The sequence below is a fragment of the Carassius auratus genome, chromosome 21, assembly GCF_003368295.1.
Source record: "Carassius auratus strain Wakin chromosome 21, ASM336829v1, whole genome shotgun sequence".
In the NCBI taxonomy this organism is placed as follows: domain Eukaryota; kingdom Metazoa; phylum Chordata; class Actinopteri; order Cypriniformes; family Cyprinidae; genus Carassius; species Carassius auratus.
In genome coordinates this window covers 11,218,172-11,237,964 of record NC_039263.1, presented here as the reverse complement: position 1 = coordinate 11,237,964, position 19,793 = coordinate 11,218,172, and the positions used below count along the sequence as shown (strand labels likewise).

Below are 19,793 nucleotides of genomic sequence, written 5' to 3'. Positions count from 1 at the left end.
GGGGCTTTCGTCCGCCGTCTTTCATCTCAGACCCTCTAAAAAGCTGCAATTAACTCGGCTGCTGCAGAAGCTCTCGGAGGCTAGTTCACTCCCCTTACCAGTCGTTAAAAAGTTTGCTACATTAAGTATGATTCTTCCCGCTAGTCAGTGGTGGTCCTGGTCATAGACGATATAGGGCACCAGTGAGATCTCTCATCCGCCTGCATAAAACTATGTTAAAAATGCAGGTAATTTGAATATATTTTAATTTTAAAGACATAGTCCACCCAAATGAAAATTCTATCATTATTTAAATGTACATGTTTTTCCTTTTTTTCTGTGGAAGTCAAAGGAACATATTTGAAGAATGCTGGTAACTAAACAATTTTGTTTCCCATTGACTTCCATTATATTCTTGTACATACAATGGAAGTCAATGGGCACCAAAATGGTTTTGTAAGCAACATTCTTCAAAAGTATCTAGAAGAAAGAAATGAGTACATATTGGGAATGGCATGAGAGTAAGCAAATAATGAAAAAATTGTTGGGTGGGCTATCCCTTCAAGGAAGATTTAATCTTGCAACTTGTACTTCAGGAAATAAATATCCCTCTTATAATGCTCTTTAAAATAGTTCCTACACCCCTGATTGTATGTCTTACTTATTAGATAACGAGTTTTTAATTTGACCATGTCCATAAGGCTTTTGGGGTAGCGTAATATTTCATTTTTGACAGGTATAAAAACAAGGCTGTGAGGGATTGAAGCACAGTGCATTCATACCAATTGTTTAGCAATGGAAACGTCTTCCTAAAAAAAAGAAAAAACATGTAGTTTACAAAAGTTTTTTGAAATTTGTTGATAATTGATAGTTGATGATTGACACAATCTTTATACAGGACCTTAATACAGTGAAACTGCACGTCTGTCCCTCATAGACACGTTATATTCAAAATGGTGTCTTACCTGATTAAGGTCTATGAACATAGATAATAATTCTGTAGGTAGCAAGTCCATCCTTATACACACAAAAATCCAAACACACAATCCATGTGAATGATGCAGCCACCCCATGTTCTCTTTTGCATGGTGATCTTCAGAGCAAAAAGCTCAAAAGGTGTTTGAGCTGCCAAAACACCCTTACCTTCCCATTTACCTTACCACTGATTAGCTTTCACAGACTGCTGGTCAGAGACGTTGGCTGAGTATCAATAATTCATTGTCTTTTAATTGTGTTTTTTTACCTTTAAATGTCAGACTGTACCGTACGAAGGAATGCAAAGATAGTAAGATCAGTGGGCCACAGACCAGAAGCCAGAAGCACACTCTTCTTCACTGTCATTGCTATAAATGTGTCAGATATTAAGTAGAAGAAGATGAAGAAATCAAAGACTCTTGATAAAACATCTTTATCGCATCTCAAAATGACATATTTTGTCCCATTGCTTTTTATTTTACTGCTTGAATGGAAAAGGGAACAACCTAGAGGATTCTGCGAACATTTCCATATTGTTATAATTTGTTTTTGTACGTTTGTTGCTGTTTCTTAAAAAACATGCAAATAGACAGACGTCAGAGCTGTAAATTTTCGACACAAATACATGCATTTGTTTTTATTCACAAAACCAGCCCATGGTTCTAATCCAATACAAACATTGCTGCTTTTTTTAAAAGATGTAGCTACCGGCAATGTAATGAAAACAAAACAAAACAAAACAAAAAAAAAGTTCAAACTTTTTCAGTGCGTTCAATAGAGCCGAGCAAGCGCTGTGGAGGGCTCCATAAAAATTCAGACCTGTACACAGAGAACAATAATGTGACGAGCCGTAATAAAATGTAACATCACGTGGAACGTGATTCGACGTGATACTACGCGACATGATATGATGTAATCTGACTTGATATAACAAAAGGCTGTCAGTACAGTAAAACAAACTGAAATATTTAAAGTTTGGAGCTTCCAGTAGTAACAACCCTACAGAAACAATGACAATTTTATTGTCCAATTAAGTCGTCGTCAGAGTAGGGTTTTTTATGATGCATATTTGTTCATTCAGAAAACTGGATTTGTAGTTTTTGGAATATTTACTCTCCATTGAAAGACAAACATTGATCGGTTTTTAAAACTCTAAATTTAAATCAAACTTAAAAAAAAGAAACAATCATAAAATACAGTATATAAGTAAGAACAATGGTCCTAAATTACAATAGTGCTTGCCATTAGCCACTAATTTTAAAATATAGCCGTAAAATTTACATTCTCTACACAAGTACTGTATCTTTCCACACGTGAACAACATTAACACCAAACACAGAAATTTTGTTGATTGTCCACACTGAGTCCGCCATTTCTGTTTGTCAATGAACAGTTCCATGTCTAAGACACAGAAAAAATCTGCTGGAAAAGGGACAAAAAGGTACCAAAATGGAAACATATAAAAGGGAATGAAAGTTGCCATAGATATTTTTATTTATGTTTAAATTTTTGGTTCAAGGAATAAGTAGGTGCATCCATTACTCGTTTGATTCTTTTTGTATTGTTGTTTTATTGTTCTGTATCTTGTGATGAAGTTTTTTTTTCATAGTTGTCTTGTGTTTCTTTCTTTTTTTTTTTTTCATGTAGTTTGTGTATGTCAGCCAGTGTTGGTGCCCGAGATGATCCAAGCGAGAGTTGGCATTGCACTTGATGGCAGAGTTTTGGGTGGAGGTCAGAGGTCACAGTCCTACTGGAACCACCGGAACGCTGCACCCGTCGGCAGCATCACCTTCTTAGAGAAAGAAAAAGAGAAATGGGGGGAGGGGAAAGAAATGGGGTGCATTTAGTAGAGTGTGGGTTGGATAAAAAAAAAAAAAACACATATAGACCTAAATTTGTTAGATCCAAATTAGCATTTTGTGGCTTTTAGTCATGTCTGTTAGCTTTGAAGTCTTCCTCTTTCACAGCAAAAATACTAATGACTCATCCTGTACTACACAGATTTTTGTCCAATCACATGCTCTCTAGAACGTGAATTCCCCTCCTCCGAATACCACCTGCAACTGAGTAGTATTTAGCCAGGTCTCACAAGGTGTGTCCGAAAGTGCTCACTACCTAAACAGGTACTTCATTTGATGAGGAACAAACTTTGCTCCCATTAAAATAAACATAGTCTGTACTGTTGGACTACAAAAGTCAAAGTCAAACATGTCAAACGACCAATCACAGTTCATTTCATTCAGCTGGACATTTTGGGGTGTGGGAATGTCGCTATAATAATAGACTGGTGTGTAAAACTCTTGAACATTATTAGATTATATGTCACGAACTTTAAATATTTAACATATTTTTGAAACTCCATTGTTTAGTTGATCCTGATAAGCGCTCGTCTTCACAGTTAACGGCTTTCTTCTTTTGTGAGGGGGTTTGGTGCCACAGTATCTTTGTTTCCAGGCGGAACGTCAAAGAACGTGACACACACATCTCCCAGAAATCCTGCATAATTCAACCAATCTGATGATGACTTTGACACTAATGAAGTATTAATATGCATATTCAAATGTAAGTTGTAGGTCACTGAGTACTTTTAGCTTACTGTTTTACAAATGCTACGAAATGACATACTGCAAATTTGACTGTTTTTCGCTTACTAAATAGTATTAAAATATGCATATTTGGATGAAAGTTGAAAGTCATTGAGAACTTTTTACTTACTGTTTTATAAATGCTACGAAATCCAGAATGCTAATTTTTTAACAGATTATTTTTCATCTACTATAAAGGATGAAATATGCTTATTCGAACACAAGTTGTAGGTCATGGAGTACTTTTTTGCTTAAGTTTTAAAAATACTCCAAAGTTTGCATACTACTAATTTCACATATTTTTTTTCCCGCCAGCTATATGTTTCACTTACTATTTTACGAATACTGCCAAGTTTGACATACTACTAATTCCACATACTCTTTTCCCTTACAATATAGTATTAAAGTATGCATATTCAGATGTAAGTTGTAGGTCACTGAGTACTTTTCGCATACTGTTTTATGAGTACTATAAAACCAACATCCTGCAAATTTCACACAGTGTTTTTCACCTACTATATGGTATGATAGTATGCATATATTTGGATGCAGGGACAGATGCGACGTAGCTAAAGCTTATTGGCTAATTCTTAAAAAGGGGATAAGGTCTTAGATATCTCATGCTTAAATATCCTGTTTCAATAGAAAATATGCCAGAGGACAAACATTTGACAAGCAACGCACCTTCAAATGAAGAAAATTATGTGATTAAATTCTAAATGTCATTCTACTATAAGCAGACACCATTTAGAAACTATTTCCAGGCTAAAATACAGACAAAATAGAGACTTTGGTTGTTTTGCATCCTTTCGCTCTCCTCTGCGGCCGTGTGATTCATCTAATTCCTCCTTCTCCCTCTTTCCTTCCCTGTTCTGTCTTTCCTGCCCCCCTCCTCCTCTCCAGCCATGGGCCATGGCCCTGGCTCCACGTGAAACCCGATACGCCACATTCATTATTTAGTCACCACGCAGTCACGTCGAAAACCCACCACACTGCTCTCGCTACGGCCTCTTTATATCTCTCTCTCTCTGTATTCTTTCAGTGCTGCACGTCTTGTCGGTTTGGCATCTGCGGCGGGACTCAGGTGGGCGCTGAGTCCGGGCCAGCTGAGGAAAAGCAAGAAGCCTTGTGAGGCAACGTTGAGGTTGAAGGGGGCTAAAGCTCAGTCATTGCTGAAAAGATAAAGTGCCTTTCCCCCAACAGTGCAACACTACTGCGGCAGAGAACCTTAAATGTTCGCCAACACTGACCCAAGCAATGAGCAGAAAAAACACATCCCAGGTCACATGATCACAGTGCACCAGCCCACACACTCACTATCATTCAAGCGTTCCTGAACGAGACAAACTAAGACAGACATGTTTTAAACACACAGAGAAATATATGGGCCAGACTTAACAGACTAAACTAGAGTGGTCCCATGACACCAGCTGGGCATGCGTTAATTCTGAACACTTTAATGGTTTAGCACTTCCTAATATCATGTTGTAAATCAAGGTTGCAGGTGTATTTTAAGTATTTATTGGATGAAACATATTTTCATTGTCAGCCAATTTTCTTTTTTTACTTTGGAGAGTATATGAATCTTATTTTCTGTCAGACTCTTGTGGCTAAAACAGAAGATACAGTTTCAGACATCAAAACTGAATGCAACATTGCAATTTTCCTTTATGGAGAAGATAATCACAGAATGCATTGAGATTCAATACCCAAATATATTGGTAAAATAATTTAAAAAGTACTATTTTGCTTAGTATTCATGTGTGAAATATATTTATGGTTATTTAAGTATCATATTGTTTGCTTAGTAATATGCTAACATCAAACAGCTTCAGAATTCTTTTTTTTACTTTTTAAAAAATTGATGAAAATTATGATTATTTTAAATTATAAATAGCATATTTTTTTAAAATAAATTGCCATCATTTTCCAGCAATATGTTTTTTCTGACATTAATATTTTGCTAAAGATATGTTGCCGTTAAAATATTGGCAGAGCAATTAAAAGTATTATAATTGCTCATTAAAAGTATGATAATTGCTCATAAATCCTTACTATTAAGACCATCTCAATATTCTGTTTTGTGCTGCATTTCATGCATATACCTAATATAGAGACTTTAATGAAAATTTGAGTAAATACTCATCTGAAAACAATGCAACATGCATACTGCTGACTGCATGTAAAGATAAAATGCTATGGGTGTGTCTTGCACACAAACGCCTGAAAATTCACTGGTGGTGACCTTTGGCTTGTCACAACCCACTAGAAGTGACCCTAACGCCCAAGCCTCTTTCAGAAGCCTTGCCCACAGGCAACCACTATAACGCCTGACCCACGACCTTTAACCCTAAATCTATACAAACACTGGACTCTGACAAGGGGGTGACTACTCAGTAGCATGTGTTTCCAAGGTCATCATTCCTGCAAGGTGTCAACCAAAAGATCCACCATCTTAATCTGGTTTTATTGATTTTCCTATGAATAAGTTACCGCTCCAATCTGCTGAGGGTTCAGTTTCCACAGGTCAGTGATACACTGAAGCTGTATTACTGACCTGAAGGGACAAGAGCACAGTTTCACTGTTTCCGTTCAATAAGCCTGAGCTAAAAATTGTGGATTGAAGGTTAAATTAAGTAATTGTGATTTATTGGGCCATTGTGATCTCTTGTGCTCAACGAGACTGCATTTGTTTGATCAAAAATACAGTAAAACAGTAATATTGTGAAATATTATTAAAATGTTCTAGTTTAATATATATATATATATATATATATATATATTTTTTTTTTTTTTTTTTTTTTTTTTTCTGTTTGCAAAGCTGAATTTTCAGCAACCATTACTCCAGTCTTCATTGTCAAACAATTCTTATTATTAGTTTAAAGCAGTTTTTTCTTCTTCATATTTTGAGAAAACCATGATACATTATCATTCAGTTTTGGGTAAGTACTTTTATTCAGAGGACACATTAAATTGATCAGCAGCAACAGTTAAGACAATAATAACTGAGCCTTTTAGATTTATTTCTGAAAGTTCAGCTGGAGTAATTCATGCTATTCATTGCTACCATAAAAAATAATTATAATATATTAAAATAGAAAACAGTTGTTTAAATCATCATATTATTTCAGAGTATCACAGTTTTTACTGTATTTCTGATCAAATAAATGCAGCCAGTGTGAGCATGAGACTTTCCAACATCATGAAAAAAAAAAAAATAATAATAAAAATATATATATACAGTACATTTTTGACCCTTTTGAACCCTGTTTCAGAAAGTGTCTATGTTAATCTGTTAATTGCTTTCCATGAGTTAAGGTGTGTGCTGTATGCAGCCCTGCGGTCATGTGTACCTTCGCTTTGTGAGTGAGTGAGAGTGTGAATGTGTGTGTGTGTGTGTGTGTGTGTGTGTCAGGGTGTCAGATAGAGGTGCAGGGTGACAGCTTCTCTCTGTGTGCGCATACCAAGAAGAGACCGTCACCCCCTTTCAGAGCACTGATACCACCATCATCTCAAATCAACCCTTCACCCTCTAATGCGACTGTCATGAGACACACACACACACACACATACACACATTTACTTACGTATCTAAATGGGGACATTGCATAGACTTCTATTGGTTTTATATACCGCTAAAGTTATTAAAAAAACCCTAACAGAAAATATTTAGCATTTTTTTTTTTTCACAAAACATGGTATAGATATAACATGATATATACAAGATATATTTCTATATTTACACTATCAAAAACTGTGCTGAATTCAATTAAGTTGATTTATTCAAGTCATCAATATTAGACTATTTTATATGAATCATCATGAATCAATCTATTTTATATTGAATCACCTTGACTACTTTAGGTTACACTTCTAAACATTTTAACACTTGTATGCTACATACTAAATTAAATTACACCAGAAAACCTTTTGTGACTTTAGAATCAATCAATTAAAATTAATAATAAGAATACAAAATGACAAAATAAAGTAGTCGTTGGTTTAAGCTGGTCTAGCGAGAGGCTTAGCTGATTTAGCTGGCTGCTCAGCTGTTCTTCCAGTCTAAACAGCTGACGAGCAAAACTCTCTTGAAATGAGCAAAACAAACCAGCTTGACTAGACAAGACCAGTAAACCAGCTTAGTGTGGCTTAAGCTATTTTTTTTTTTTTAAATATGAAAACACACACTCATTTAGTGCTAGAAGCTGACATTCAAATGCGCAAAAAAAGTTTACATATAAATTGATATGTAAACACTCAGAATATATATATATATATATATATATATATATATATATATACTACATATTTAAAGGGATAGTTCACTCAAAAATGAAAATTATCACTCTCATATTGTTCCAAACCTGTAAGACCCCCGTTTATCTTCGGAACACAAATTAATATTAGACATGGACTGCAAGTGTCCTTAAACGATCAAGGTCCAGAAACATAGCAAGGACATGGGTCAAATAATCCATGTGACATCAGGGGTTCAACCGTAATTTTAGGAAGCTACAAGAATACTTTTGTGCACAAAAGAAAATAAAAAAAAATACTTTATTTAACAATTAATCTCCTCCTTGTCACCCTGGTGCCATCTTGGAGAGTATCCACTAAATGTATATAGTGCATGCTGTTCTATGTCAGCTGCGACATGCGGAAAACAGAGATTCCATCAAAAATATCTTAATTTGTGTTCTGAGATGAACAGAGGTCTTACAGATTTGGACCAACATGAGAGATCCTTTTTGGGTGAACTAACCCTTTAATGTAAGAGTGAAATGTAAACAAACAGTTCCTTGCAATTTCCTCACAGATACGTATGCTAACAAATGCTAACATGCAAACTGATTTACGCACATTAACACAACTAAATCAAACGAACAGTCAGTCACGCGGCCACATGCAAGCATGCTTCTGAGATCTTGGTGTGAATGTGAGCATCGCTCCTAATTCTCCCGTGCTTACTTTATTTCCATTCAGACGCAGGCTTCCTAAAATAATTCCCCACATCTCCAGTCAGTGAGGTGTGAGGTGGCAAAGGCCTTGACCGTCTGCACGCTACCTCCCCCCTCACTCTCCCCTCTGTTTTTATGGCTCTCTCTGAGATGCCAGCAATGCACCGTGAAAGCTGCAAAACACCCAGTACTGCAAGATCACTCCCTGCCTGTACCCTCTCTCTTAAACACACACATACACACCCTGTTGCTTTACCATAAACGCCAATACAATACACCTGTCAAACACACACTTTAATTTAAGTTCAGTGCAAGTTCAGGCTTCAGTTAGCCCTGCAAAATGTGCTAGGATAGGTTAGACTGCAAGAAGCTGGCTGACCAAGTTGGTCTTGCAGGGCAAACTAGTCAGAAATCACATGCTTATATATAGAACTACATGTTGTAGTTAATGGTGATAAGATACAAAGCAGTCTAAATAAAAAATATTGAAAAAAACTGGTGATACTAGTCGTCATTCGACTTAGGAGCTTTATGACCAAGTTTGTCTTGCTGATTAAGCTAGTTAAGACTCCTATGCTGATAGATAAGATTTGTATTATTGGTGATGAGGTGATAAACAGTCTAAACAGCAACACTTTAATGGTAAAACAGCTTTCATGAAGCTGGTTGGTCAGGTTAAACTTGCAAGTTAAGTTAAGAATTTCAATCTCATAGATACAATAGTATCCCATTTTTTATTTAACTGGGATGAGATGTTGAGCAGTCAGCATGCATGTGACTGGTTGACCAGGTTAGACATGCTTGTTAATTTAGTTAAGAATCCCATACTCATAGATAGAAATCCATGTTCTAATTATTGGCGATAAGATGTTGAGCAGTGTAAGTTTGTCACTGGTAAAAATTTGTCGGCCTACATGAAGCTGGCTGACCAGGTTAGTCATGCTAGTTAAGTTGGTTAAGAATCCCATGCTGACAGATAGGATCTATGTTGTAATTAAGGGTGATGATGAGATAAGTAGTCTAAACAGCAAAACATTACTGGTCAAACTAATCAGTCTGCATGAAGCTGGTGGACAAAAATAGTATTGTTAGTTAAGCTAGTTAAGAGTTCAATACTTATAATTAGGATCACAGGCTTTAATTAATAGTGATGAGATGTTATGCGGTCTAAATAGCAAAACATTACTAGTGAAACTGGTAGACCAACTGGTAGACCTGCATGATGCTGGCTGACCAAGTTAGTCTTGCTGGTTAAGTTGGTTAAAAATTCCATGCTGATGGATATGATTTCATGTTCTCATTATTGGCGATGAGATGCTAAGAGGTCTACATGACAAAACTTTATTTTCAAAACTGGTTAGTCTGCAAGAAGCTGTTTGGCAAAGTTAGCCTTGTTGGTCAAGTTAGTTAAGACTCCCATGGTAATAGGTTGAATCCATTTTGCAATTAATGTCGATGAGATGAAATCAGGTCTAAACAGCAAAAATGTAACCGGTCAAACTAATTAGTCTGCATGAAGCTGGTGGATCAAAATAATGTTGTTGAGTAAGCTAGTTATGAATCCCTTGATTATGGATAGTATTTCATGTTCTAATTAATGCTGATGAGATGTTAAGCAGTCTAATAAGCAAAACATTACTAGTGAAACTGGTAGGGCTGCATGATGCTGGTTGACCTAGTTAGTCTTGCTGGTTAACTTGGTTAAAACGTCCATGCCGATGGATATGATTTCATGTTTTAATTAATGGTGATGAAGTGTTAAGTGGTCTAATTGACAAAACTGTACTGGTGAAATTGGTCAGTCTGAAAGAAGCTGGTTGACCAAGTTAGTCTTGCTAGTTAAGTTAGTTAGGACTCCCACTGTAATAGATTGATTCTGTTTTGTAATTAATGTTGATGAGATGATAAGAGATCAAAACAGCAAAATGTACTTCTCAAAAGATAAATATCAATCAATGTTCCTGTATTACAATATGTATTATATACAGTATGATGACCTCTTCTACAAAACCTTAGGTTTCGTTAAGACTTTAACGTGGCATTAATCTGTAGCCAACAATATGCAAAATCTATCCATTTAACTTGTATTCACAAATTTGAAAAAGAAATATCAATTGATGTGTTGTGCTCGGTTTGGTTTCCACTGCACTGTTTCAACTCCATCTAGTAGCAATAAAACAGCAGGTGTAGCACATCTCAGACGCTTAGTGCAGAAGTATTCCCATCATAATAGGCACTGGAATTAACATCTATTTAAGAAACCATAAACCGACAGCGCTTTATGTTTTAGACACACTTTAATCACATGGGCTCCCCGAGACGCCATCAGACGTGACCTTGTTTGACTCCACACTGACTGGACAGCTGGGGGAGCAGACATGGCATGGAATTATTCGACCATTTTTAATGACTGAAACGTTAGTGACACAGCATCACCCTGCCATTATTATTCTTACGGATGGTGTTTCAATGAGTCTGTAATCAGCAAACAAAACAACAACCAAAAAAATAAGAATAAATTGATGTAAAGGTTTTATTTATGTGGAAGACATCAAATGGACAAATCTAAAATCTCTGTGAATATAGCAGATGTTGAAATGAAACATGAGTACCTTCAAACTAAGTTAATCATTTGTCATCTTTTTTAACTATAAAGAACCTAATACATTAAGCACAAAAAAGACTAAACATGAGGAGTGTGAAAAGAAAAAAAACTATATATAATAGCTGGAGACACAACTGAACAGGTTGTAACTGTATTTTTTTCTTCCAGCCAGACAGTACAAGCATACACTGTCTACGATCTGATAGACAAGCAAGAGTCACAACAGATCAATTCGTGTCAAACTCTAATTAAATTGAAACTACTGATATATTTCAGGATGTACAATATTTGACCTTTTTATTTGCACCAGGTTTGTTTTGTTTGTGGGAAGCTTTTATTAATTACACTACCTATCTTCATGTTTTTGAAAGAAGTCTCTTGTGCTCACCAAGCCTGTATTTATTGAATCAAAATGCAGTAACAACAGTAATATTGTGAAATATTGTTACAATTTAAAAGGACTGTTTTCTGTTTAGAATATATTTTAGAATGTAGATGTAATGAAACTGTGATACACTACCATTTAAAAGTTTGGGGTAATTTAAGGTAAGTTATTTTTTTCCTAGATGTAAAAGTGACCGTAAAGACATTTATTTATTATTTTAATCTCACAAAATATTTTTATTTCAAATAAATGCTATTCTTCTGAATTTTCTATTCGTTCATAAAATTATTATTATTATTATTATGTTAAATCATGTACAATACAATACAAAAATATTATGTAGCACAACTTAAAAATGAATAATAATAAATGTTTCTTAAGCAGCAAATCAGCATAATTAGAATGATGTTTAAAGGACTATGTGACAAGGAAAACTGGAGTCATGCATGATGAAAATTCAGCTTTGCCATCATTTTTGCAATATTGTGATTTTTATGTAGTTTTGATCAAATAACTGCAGCCTTACATTTGTGCATAAAAAGCTTTTATTTTATTTTTTAAATATTAAAAATGTCACAGACCCCAAACTTCTGAATGGTAGTGTATTTGGTAGTTGGTTAACATTATCCACTAGACTATGTAAAAGAGATAATTAAGAGTATAAAGACAAACCGGACAATATTAGCAATGAGGTTCAGTAAATTAACATGAAAAATTATGCAACTGGATATGCACTAACAATCTTAATACTTCTACAGCATTTATTAATCTAGGCTAATATACATTTCTACATATACTGATGCATCTTTAACGTACACAAACATTAAATCACAAAAAACAAAATCATATATTCTTGAATCAACATTAAACTAGATTACTAAATGCTGTAGAACTGTCGTAGTTCATTACCAAATGCATTAAATAATGCTGACAAACTGAACCTTGTAGTAAATTATTAAGTAATACATTTTATTTCTATGAAATAGCATGCACTGATCGTTTACAATAAGCCAGGAATGTGAATTAAGCAAATGGCATTAATTCTGATTTCATGATGATTTAAAAATAAATATACACTATTCAAATTTGGGAATTTGTACAATTCGAACATCTCGGGTTGACCTCAGCAAGAAGTCTATAGGACCATCAGCCCCCACTGAAGAGAGAGAGGAGGGGTGGGCTGTTCGTCACTGACACCTGGTGCTCCAGATGACAGCCCTGCGGCCAGATGGATTACGTCGTACATAAAAACACATTCACATATACGTTCACATCATGCCCACGCTACATCCTTAAACATACCACATCGATACGATTCTTGCTCTTAACAAAAGCAGCATCTTTCAAACCACCAGTCTATCTCAAAACTGAACTAATGAATGAAGGGACCTATAAAAGCGGCCATACCAGAGGGCGTCATGTCTCTGAGGAGTGTCCTAGTAGTGTCAGGGAGGTAGGATGTGGGAAGAGTGACGTGATGCCGCAGTGGGGGGCAGATTAGAACAAACCCCATGGTGCATGTCTGGCCGTATCTCCCTCCCCCTGCTACTGTCAGTGCCACCTGTCACCCCAAAGCCTCATCTCCCAGCCTAACCCTCAGCAGACACCGCCACCGTGTACAAAGTTCACCCAAATCAGAAGCAAGGAAGGTAATTATGCTTTCTGGCAACAAAAAAAATATCTCTGTAACATTAGCGAACAAATGCAACTAAGTAAGTTCACAGAGTCTCATTATCGTTTACCTCCAGTGCAGCAGACGGTTTCTTCTTGAGCTCCTCGCACTTGCGGAACTTGCAGATCTGGTGGCCTGTCTTGCGGTTCCGGCAACTGCTGCACTGCTCGCAGTTAATCCTGCGCCGGCAAGGTGGGCACATCCCACAGCGTTTCCTTTTCTTCTTCCCGGAGCTAATGGCGGAGGCCAGCTCACTTTGCACTGGGTACTCCGTCAAGCCAGCCATGTGCAGTGCACTGTCGGCGAGGAAGACTCCGGCAGGCGTCATGATGAACAGCCCCGGGTTGAAGGGGAAGCCACCGCTGCCCACACCATACGGGAAGTCTGTGTGACCTCCCACCGTGTCGGCCACCGACGCTCCTTCCAGGTCGACCGTCCCCACCTCGCTCCCACCCACTCCCATTCCCCCTGGCAGCAGCATGTGCTCCATGCCCGCCCGCTTGAGCAGCGCAGCTGCCTGGGCAAAGTGTAACAGGCCATTCTGTCCCTCCAGCATCTGCTCCAGGGTTCGGTCCAGCTTGCTCGGCACCAAGGCCGAGGCGGAAGGCTGCTGCGGCTGCTGCTGGGCGGGCTGGGGCTTGGCCGCGTGGCTCTTGGCTTGGCCGTTGTGTTTCAGTCCGTTGGCGGTCTGGGGGCACGCGGCGGTGTACTGTGAGAGGGTTCGAGACCTTTTAAGGCTCTTGCTGAGGGGCTCGCTGATGATGCCGCTCCGGTTGCGGCGTTCGATAACGGGGCTGTCTTCCCCACAACTGCGCTTGTCCTGGTCCGTGTCCTGGTCCTGGGCCTTGGGTGTCCGGCTGCCCTCCGGCTGTCCGCCAGACATGGTCCAGCACCGGGGTGTGAGCGTGGGAGGGGGGGCGGGGTTGGGGAGGGGACGGGGCTGGCGAGGGAGGAGCCAGGCAGCGCTCGCAATCCGCTCAGTGCCCAGGTGAGGGTGGAGCCTCCCCTTAACGGGCAAAACGGCCAGCCAATGGCAGGCAGACCCCGATGCCCTTGACTCTAGACTTCAGCCCTCATCCACATCTTTCCGCCAGCAACCTGTACACTAAGACACAAAGACAGAAAGAGAGAGAGAGACAGAAAGATGTTGAAAGCATTCTGATTCTTAAAAGAGACCTTGACAACAAAAAAGCTGTGACTGAGAACAATAAGCAGAGATTTGGACCTTTCTTTCGCATGGCTCCAACATTTTATTGAGTGCTGTACCGATGCCCCTACTGTGCCTGGGAAATCAATATGTACATTTATCTTCAAACACTACTGTATGTAGACGGAGTAAAGCAAAAATGAGAGGGACGTGATCAGTACCACAGCTAGATGCTGTGACAAAAAGCACCTCGAATAATAAAAAAAGTAAACCATGAAAACATTATTTCACAATTATAAATTTACCACACCAAATAGGTTTATTTTTCAGAAAAGCATGACTTACAGTTTCTGTAAAAGATGAGACAGAGTTGCTTCACTCAAGGTAAAGCAGACAGTAAAACTTACTGTACAGTAAGATAGGAACCAATTAACTGATTAACAATAACCAATTAAAAATATTAGTGTGAATAAATCAAAGTCTCATGCCACTTCAGTCAACTTCTCAATGAAGTAAATCCCTCTTAAAAGTGTGATGTCACCTGTGCAAGCATAAACCCAATTACCTGTCTGTTATTTCATTCATTTATTCACTGCAGTAACAGTGAGAGTACAGGAAGAATTCTCTTTGAAACAATGTACTACTCACTTTGAAGAGCAGAGCACATCAAGTCTGAAGGGTGCAGGGCATTATCTCCCATATATATACTTTTGCTACATATTTCAATGCCACTTTATTTTGAATCTGAATGTTACCATGATACCCTTGATAATCTATAATAACATATAGCTGCTGTGACTGTTATAAAGATGTAAAGAGGTCATTCTACAAAACAGGTGTGATTTGAGTATCAGTAGCTATCTATTGTTAAATGACTTCAGCAATGAAAGCATATGCCATCTTTTACTATGTGCTAATATAGATATGTCTCTAAACAGAACATTTCTTGTGTGGTTTTTCTTCCCACTTCTTGCTGTTTTAGCAAATATCCACATTTTGATAAACAAAATAAGTGAATATAAAAGCTGTTTTGTTTTAATTTGCTCTCTGTATACAGTATTTTAGTTTTAGAACCCACGTTATATGTCAACCCTGTTACCATCATGTTTTGTGCCTTAACTAATGACTTCATAAATCCAAAAAAACTTTCTTATAAGAAATCATATATTCAAGAAGTTAACTTTCCAAGGACACCATATCATTTTATCATTATACTTTTGAGAATAGTCCCCAATTTTAAAATGTCATCCATGCTACCATGTTTTCAATAGTAAATAGTTGATAACTGATAAGTGAATGTCTGTAGAATTATCAAAATTGAATTCTAAGAATCACATATGTACTTTCACGATCTTGAGTGCAAGGCTTGTAATGTCCAAAAAATAAAATAAAAATAAAAAAAGGAAAAAAGAAAACCCTGGTCAACCCTGTTACCTCCCCGGGGGCCTAATTATATCCTAGAGTGTTTCATCCCAGAATAATTCAAATGTATTAACCGTAGTTTAAGATGTCACTGTGTAATTTATTAACACTTTATCTGTTAGAATGTTTAAAATCTTGGAGAAATGTACTTTTAAAATCACATTAGCAAACTTGAAAAGGCGCCTGTTTCGTAACATAATCCGAAGAGACCCGCTGTCAATCATGCAGTGAAATATGAGACACGACAGAACGCCGCTGAACGACCGGACACAGAATTTTTTCTCATGACAGAATCCAAACGCCAAAAACTCAACTCTTGTTTTTTATTGGCTGCCCCCAGTCCACAACAGAGACATCCACAAACACCCACACACACAACCCCACTGAGAAAAGCTGAGGAAATGGCCGGGCCAGTCCTTATAAGGGAAACAAAGGGACAGGGAGGGAGAGAGGAGAGGATAGGGGGTGGTGGAGGGGATCTACGCAGTGTGTGGAAATTGGAAGGCCAGAATTAGTGGGAGGTAAAGCTTCAAAGGCAGGAGCGCAGCCCCCGCATTCTCCCCAGCTCAGGGGTCTGTGGCACCAGCGGACCACAGCCAGCCTCTTTCTCTCTTTCTCCTTCCCAAACCAGGGACCACACTGCACCAGGCTGCTTTACCTCACGCCTGCCAAACCTTCCCTGCCGCACACATCTCTTGCTGGGACTGTGGAAGCACCCAACCTTCACGTCCCAAAAGCGCTGAAATTACATAGCAGCGTTTTCATTCAGTATTAGCAGCAATGACTCACTTCCCATCCAAAGCTAAGGAGAAAAACATGTCTCTAACGGACCATGCTAGCTTGCCATGGACAGCCCGTGGTTTCTCTTTTATCCTGGCTTGGAATGGCTATATGGCACATCTCAAATCCGTTCCACTCTTATGGTTGCTGCACCAAGCCAACAGTTGGCCACACACCACCACACACCAAACGTTATCCTAGCAGCGTGTCGCAGTCCATCCCCATGATGTACACTCTTATCCGTGTTATTGTTTTGTTTCTGAAATTCAGGTTATGATATGCTGTAATCCAAGACCAGTGAATGCTTCCATTCTTTTTTTAAAGAAACCAATACTTTTAATCAGCAAATGATGCTTTAAATTGATTAAATTGACAGTGAAGACATTTATAAAGGTCCAAAATATTTCAATTTACACATGCTGTTCTTTTCACCTTTTTATTTATCAAAGAATCCAGTAATAATGTTTTTCACAAAAAATATTAAGCAGCACAGCTGTTTTCAATATTGATAATAACAAGAAATGTTTCTTGAGCAGCGAATCAGCACATTAGAATGATCTCCAAAGGACGCTAAAGACTGCAGTGATGATGCTGGAAAATTCAGCTTTGCCATTACAGAAACAAATTACATTTTAAATTGTATTAAATTAGAAACAAATGTTACTGGTTTTACTGTATTTTCTTATTAAACATATGCATCCTTGGTGAGCATATGATATTTTTTCCAAAGACTTGAAACATCCTACCAACCCCAAACTTTTGCGTAATGTTTATTTCAAGTCTAAACACAAAATGTGTACGAAAGAGGCAGAGCAGCCAGTCAGATGGGGTAAGAAAAAGCCAAGGGACAGGTGGCTCAATGTTAGCACTACTTGCTTAATTACTGCTCCCAAAGTAACCATTAGGGGGATGGAAATGGGCCCACAAAATGACTTAGCAAATAAGCCCTCTGCACATAAATGAATCGATTTGCTTCCTCCTGTTTTGAGAAGTTTTTTCCGTTAGGAGTGAATTCAGTCACACAGCTTCCCATTGAACCGGATGCTATCTGCGGTAAAATGCTACAATTGATCTCAAAGCAAATAAAATGCAAACAAAGTGTGTGATGGTTACTAAGCATTGTCAGCTCTCTGTAGTTTGTTGTTTCCATCTCTTCCTGTAACATATGACCTGTGTTCGCAGAGGTCTCGTAAAAGCTGAAATAAGTGAATTTGTCTGTCGCTGCCTCCACATCGGTTCCTGTCAATCATAGTAACCTCTTCAACATCAGGTCCACCTTTAAGTTAAACTATCTTCCAGCTTCTCTACACCTGTGTCACAGACTTCACTGAGGACTCAAGTCAAATGATGTTTCCTCTAACCCTCTGATTTTATCAACCTATCCATCTACAGATGTGTGATTCCCACATCCTGTCAACCACATGCACTTCACGCTCTTCCAACATTTTTGTCTAATTAAGTCACAGATTTTTCAAATTAAGTCAAATTATTGTTATTGCAGCACTCTCATTTCATTCATTCCTCCTTGACAGTACTTTATTTCTACCACATATAATTGCCATGTATTTTGCATGTGCATAAATCCATCAAAATTTACTAGCTATGCTATTATAATGACTAGTACCAGCAATTTGTCTGTCCACACTGAACTCCAAGTGGTTGCATGATGTGACACAATCTCAGAACATATTTCATGTTTAATGTACAATTATGAAGATACATTTTTGGAACAACAAATGACATTTCAAAGCAGTACGAAGCCACAGACATAGAAACAGTCATGCACGAAATGGAAATTTTAGGTGATATTGATTTTCAAAGCCAACAAGTAATACATTGGAAAGATATGACCTCAAGATCAATCTGAGTGAATGCTCACCTTAATATTCCAGATTCAAACTTCACATTTAAAACTGCTTTACATTTTACAAATTCTGCAAGAAAGCAAAGTACATGCAATAAATGAACAGGAAGATTTTTAATGCTTTTTAAATAATTATCTTCGGCTCACAAATTTTTATCCACAAAACAGAAAAGGCAGTAATATTGTGAAATTAATTTCTTTAATAAATTTAAAGTAACTGATTTCTATTTGAATATATTTTAAAATGTCATTCATTCCTGTGATCAAGGCTACATTTTCAACATCATTACTCCAGTCTTCAGTGTCACATGATCCTTCAGAGATTTATTCTGTTCAAGAAACATTTTCTTATTATTATTATTATCATCAATATTTAAAACAGTTTAGCAAAATTGTTTTCAGGATTCTTAGATGAATAGAAAGATCCAAAAATTGGCATTTATCTGAAATAAAAACCTTGGAAATGGGGTGTGTGTGTGTGTGTGTGTGTGTGAATAAACTTTTTTTGAGCAGCAAATCAGAATATTATAATGATTTCTAAAGGATCATGTGACACTGAAGACTGGAATTATGACGCTAAAAATTCAGCTGTAAAATATAATCTTTTTTAATATTAAGACAGAACAGCTGTTGTGTGATCAACAAAATGCCCTGTCAAATGTCTCTGATTAGGCCAAATATGAATGGATTAACACAGAAGAGATCATTTTTATTGCTTGTCCCTTTATTGCATTGCGTCATTTATGTGACGTTATTGAAAACCCCATATTGATTGACCACTCTTCTGAGTATTGGGTAGCATGTGTTTGTCTTATTGTTTGTGGTCCTAAATGGAAGCCAATTAAATTACACAATATACAAGATAGTTCTATTGAGTGTCTAATGTGGCTGATGAAGTCATGAAAATGTTGCTCTTTTTCTTGGGGTTTGACTTTCATGTTAAAAATGACTTAACAAATGGGGTAGATGACTCAGGGTCCAGCAATAGCTGACGCAGATGTGGTGAGGTTGAGGCTCAGCTGAGGGGTTGAGAACTTTTAATGCACCTGATTGTGCGCCGCGTTTTAAGAGGTGTATGCCGTACATCAGGCCACACACTGCATTCTCTCCTTTGCGGCAGCACAATGCCTCACTCACAGCTGTAAAGATGGCAAGCCAGACCCCAATGCAATTAACCTAGGCCCATTCAAAAGCATGGTTATGAATGATTGTAATGCTTTGTATTCATTCAAATAGAGCTTGTGTAATCAGACCCTTAACCATGTAATCAGCAGCTCAGTTGAGGAAACATAATGACCCATTTATAGCTAATGTGGAATGTCAAAGCTGCGAAATATTGGAGAAAAAGGCATGAAGTCAGATGAGTCAATAAATAAAGCAACTGAAAGAATAATCAGACTGAGAACAAACTGTCTTAGGCA

At 37.6% G+C, this 19,793-nt stretch overlaps 1 protein-coding gene across 5 annotated transcripts in view; it reads right to left on the bottom strand.

The window, feature by feature from the left end:
• Nucleotides 1–1,371: 1,371 nt before the first annotated feature.
• Nucleotides 1,372–19,793, bottom strand: part of cxxc5a (CXXC finger protein 5a) — a 22,890-nt gene continuing 4,468 nt past the window's right edge. For 3 of the 5 annotated variants that reach the window (XM_026195909.1, XM_026195908.1, XM_026195910.1), the window contains exons 2-3: nt 13,230–14,264; nt 1,372–2,746 (exon numbers count right to left, since the gene is read on the bottom strand). In XM_026195909.1, the coding sequence (XP_026051694.1) occupies nt 2,702–2,746; nt 13,230–14,042 (858 nt within the window). In that variant the 5' untranslated portion in view covers nt 14,043–14,264 and the 3' untranslated portion in view covers nt 1,372–2,701. Of the gene's footprint in view, nt 2,747–13,229; nt 14,265–18,387; nt 18,443–19,793 lie in introns of all 5 variants that reach the window. The other 2 variants (XM_026195911.1, XM_026195912.1) reach the window with 2 other exon arrangements.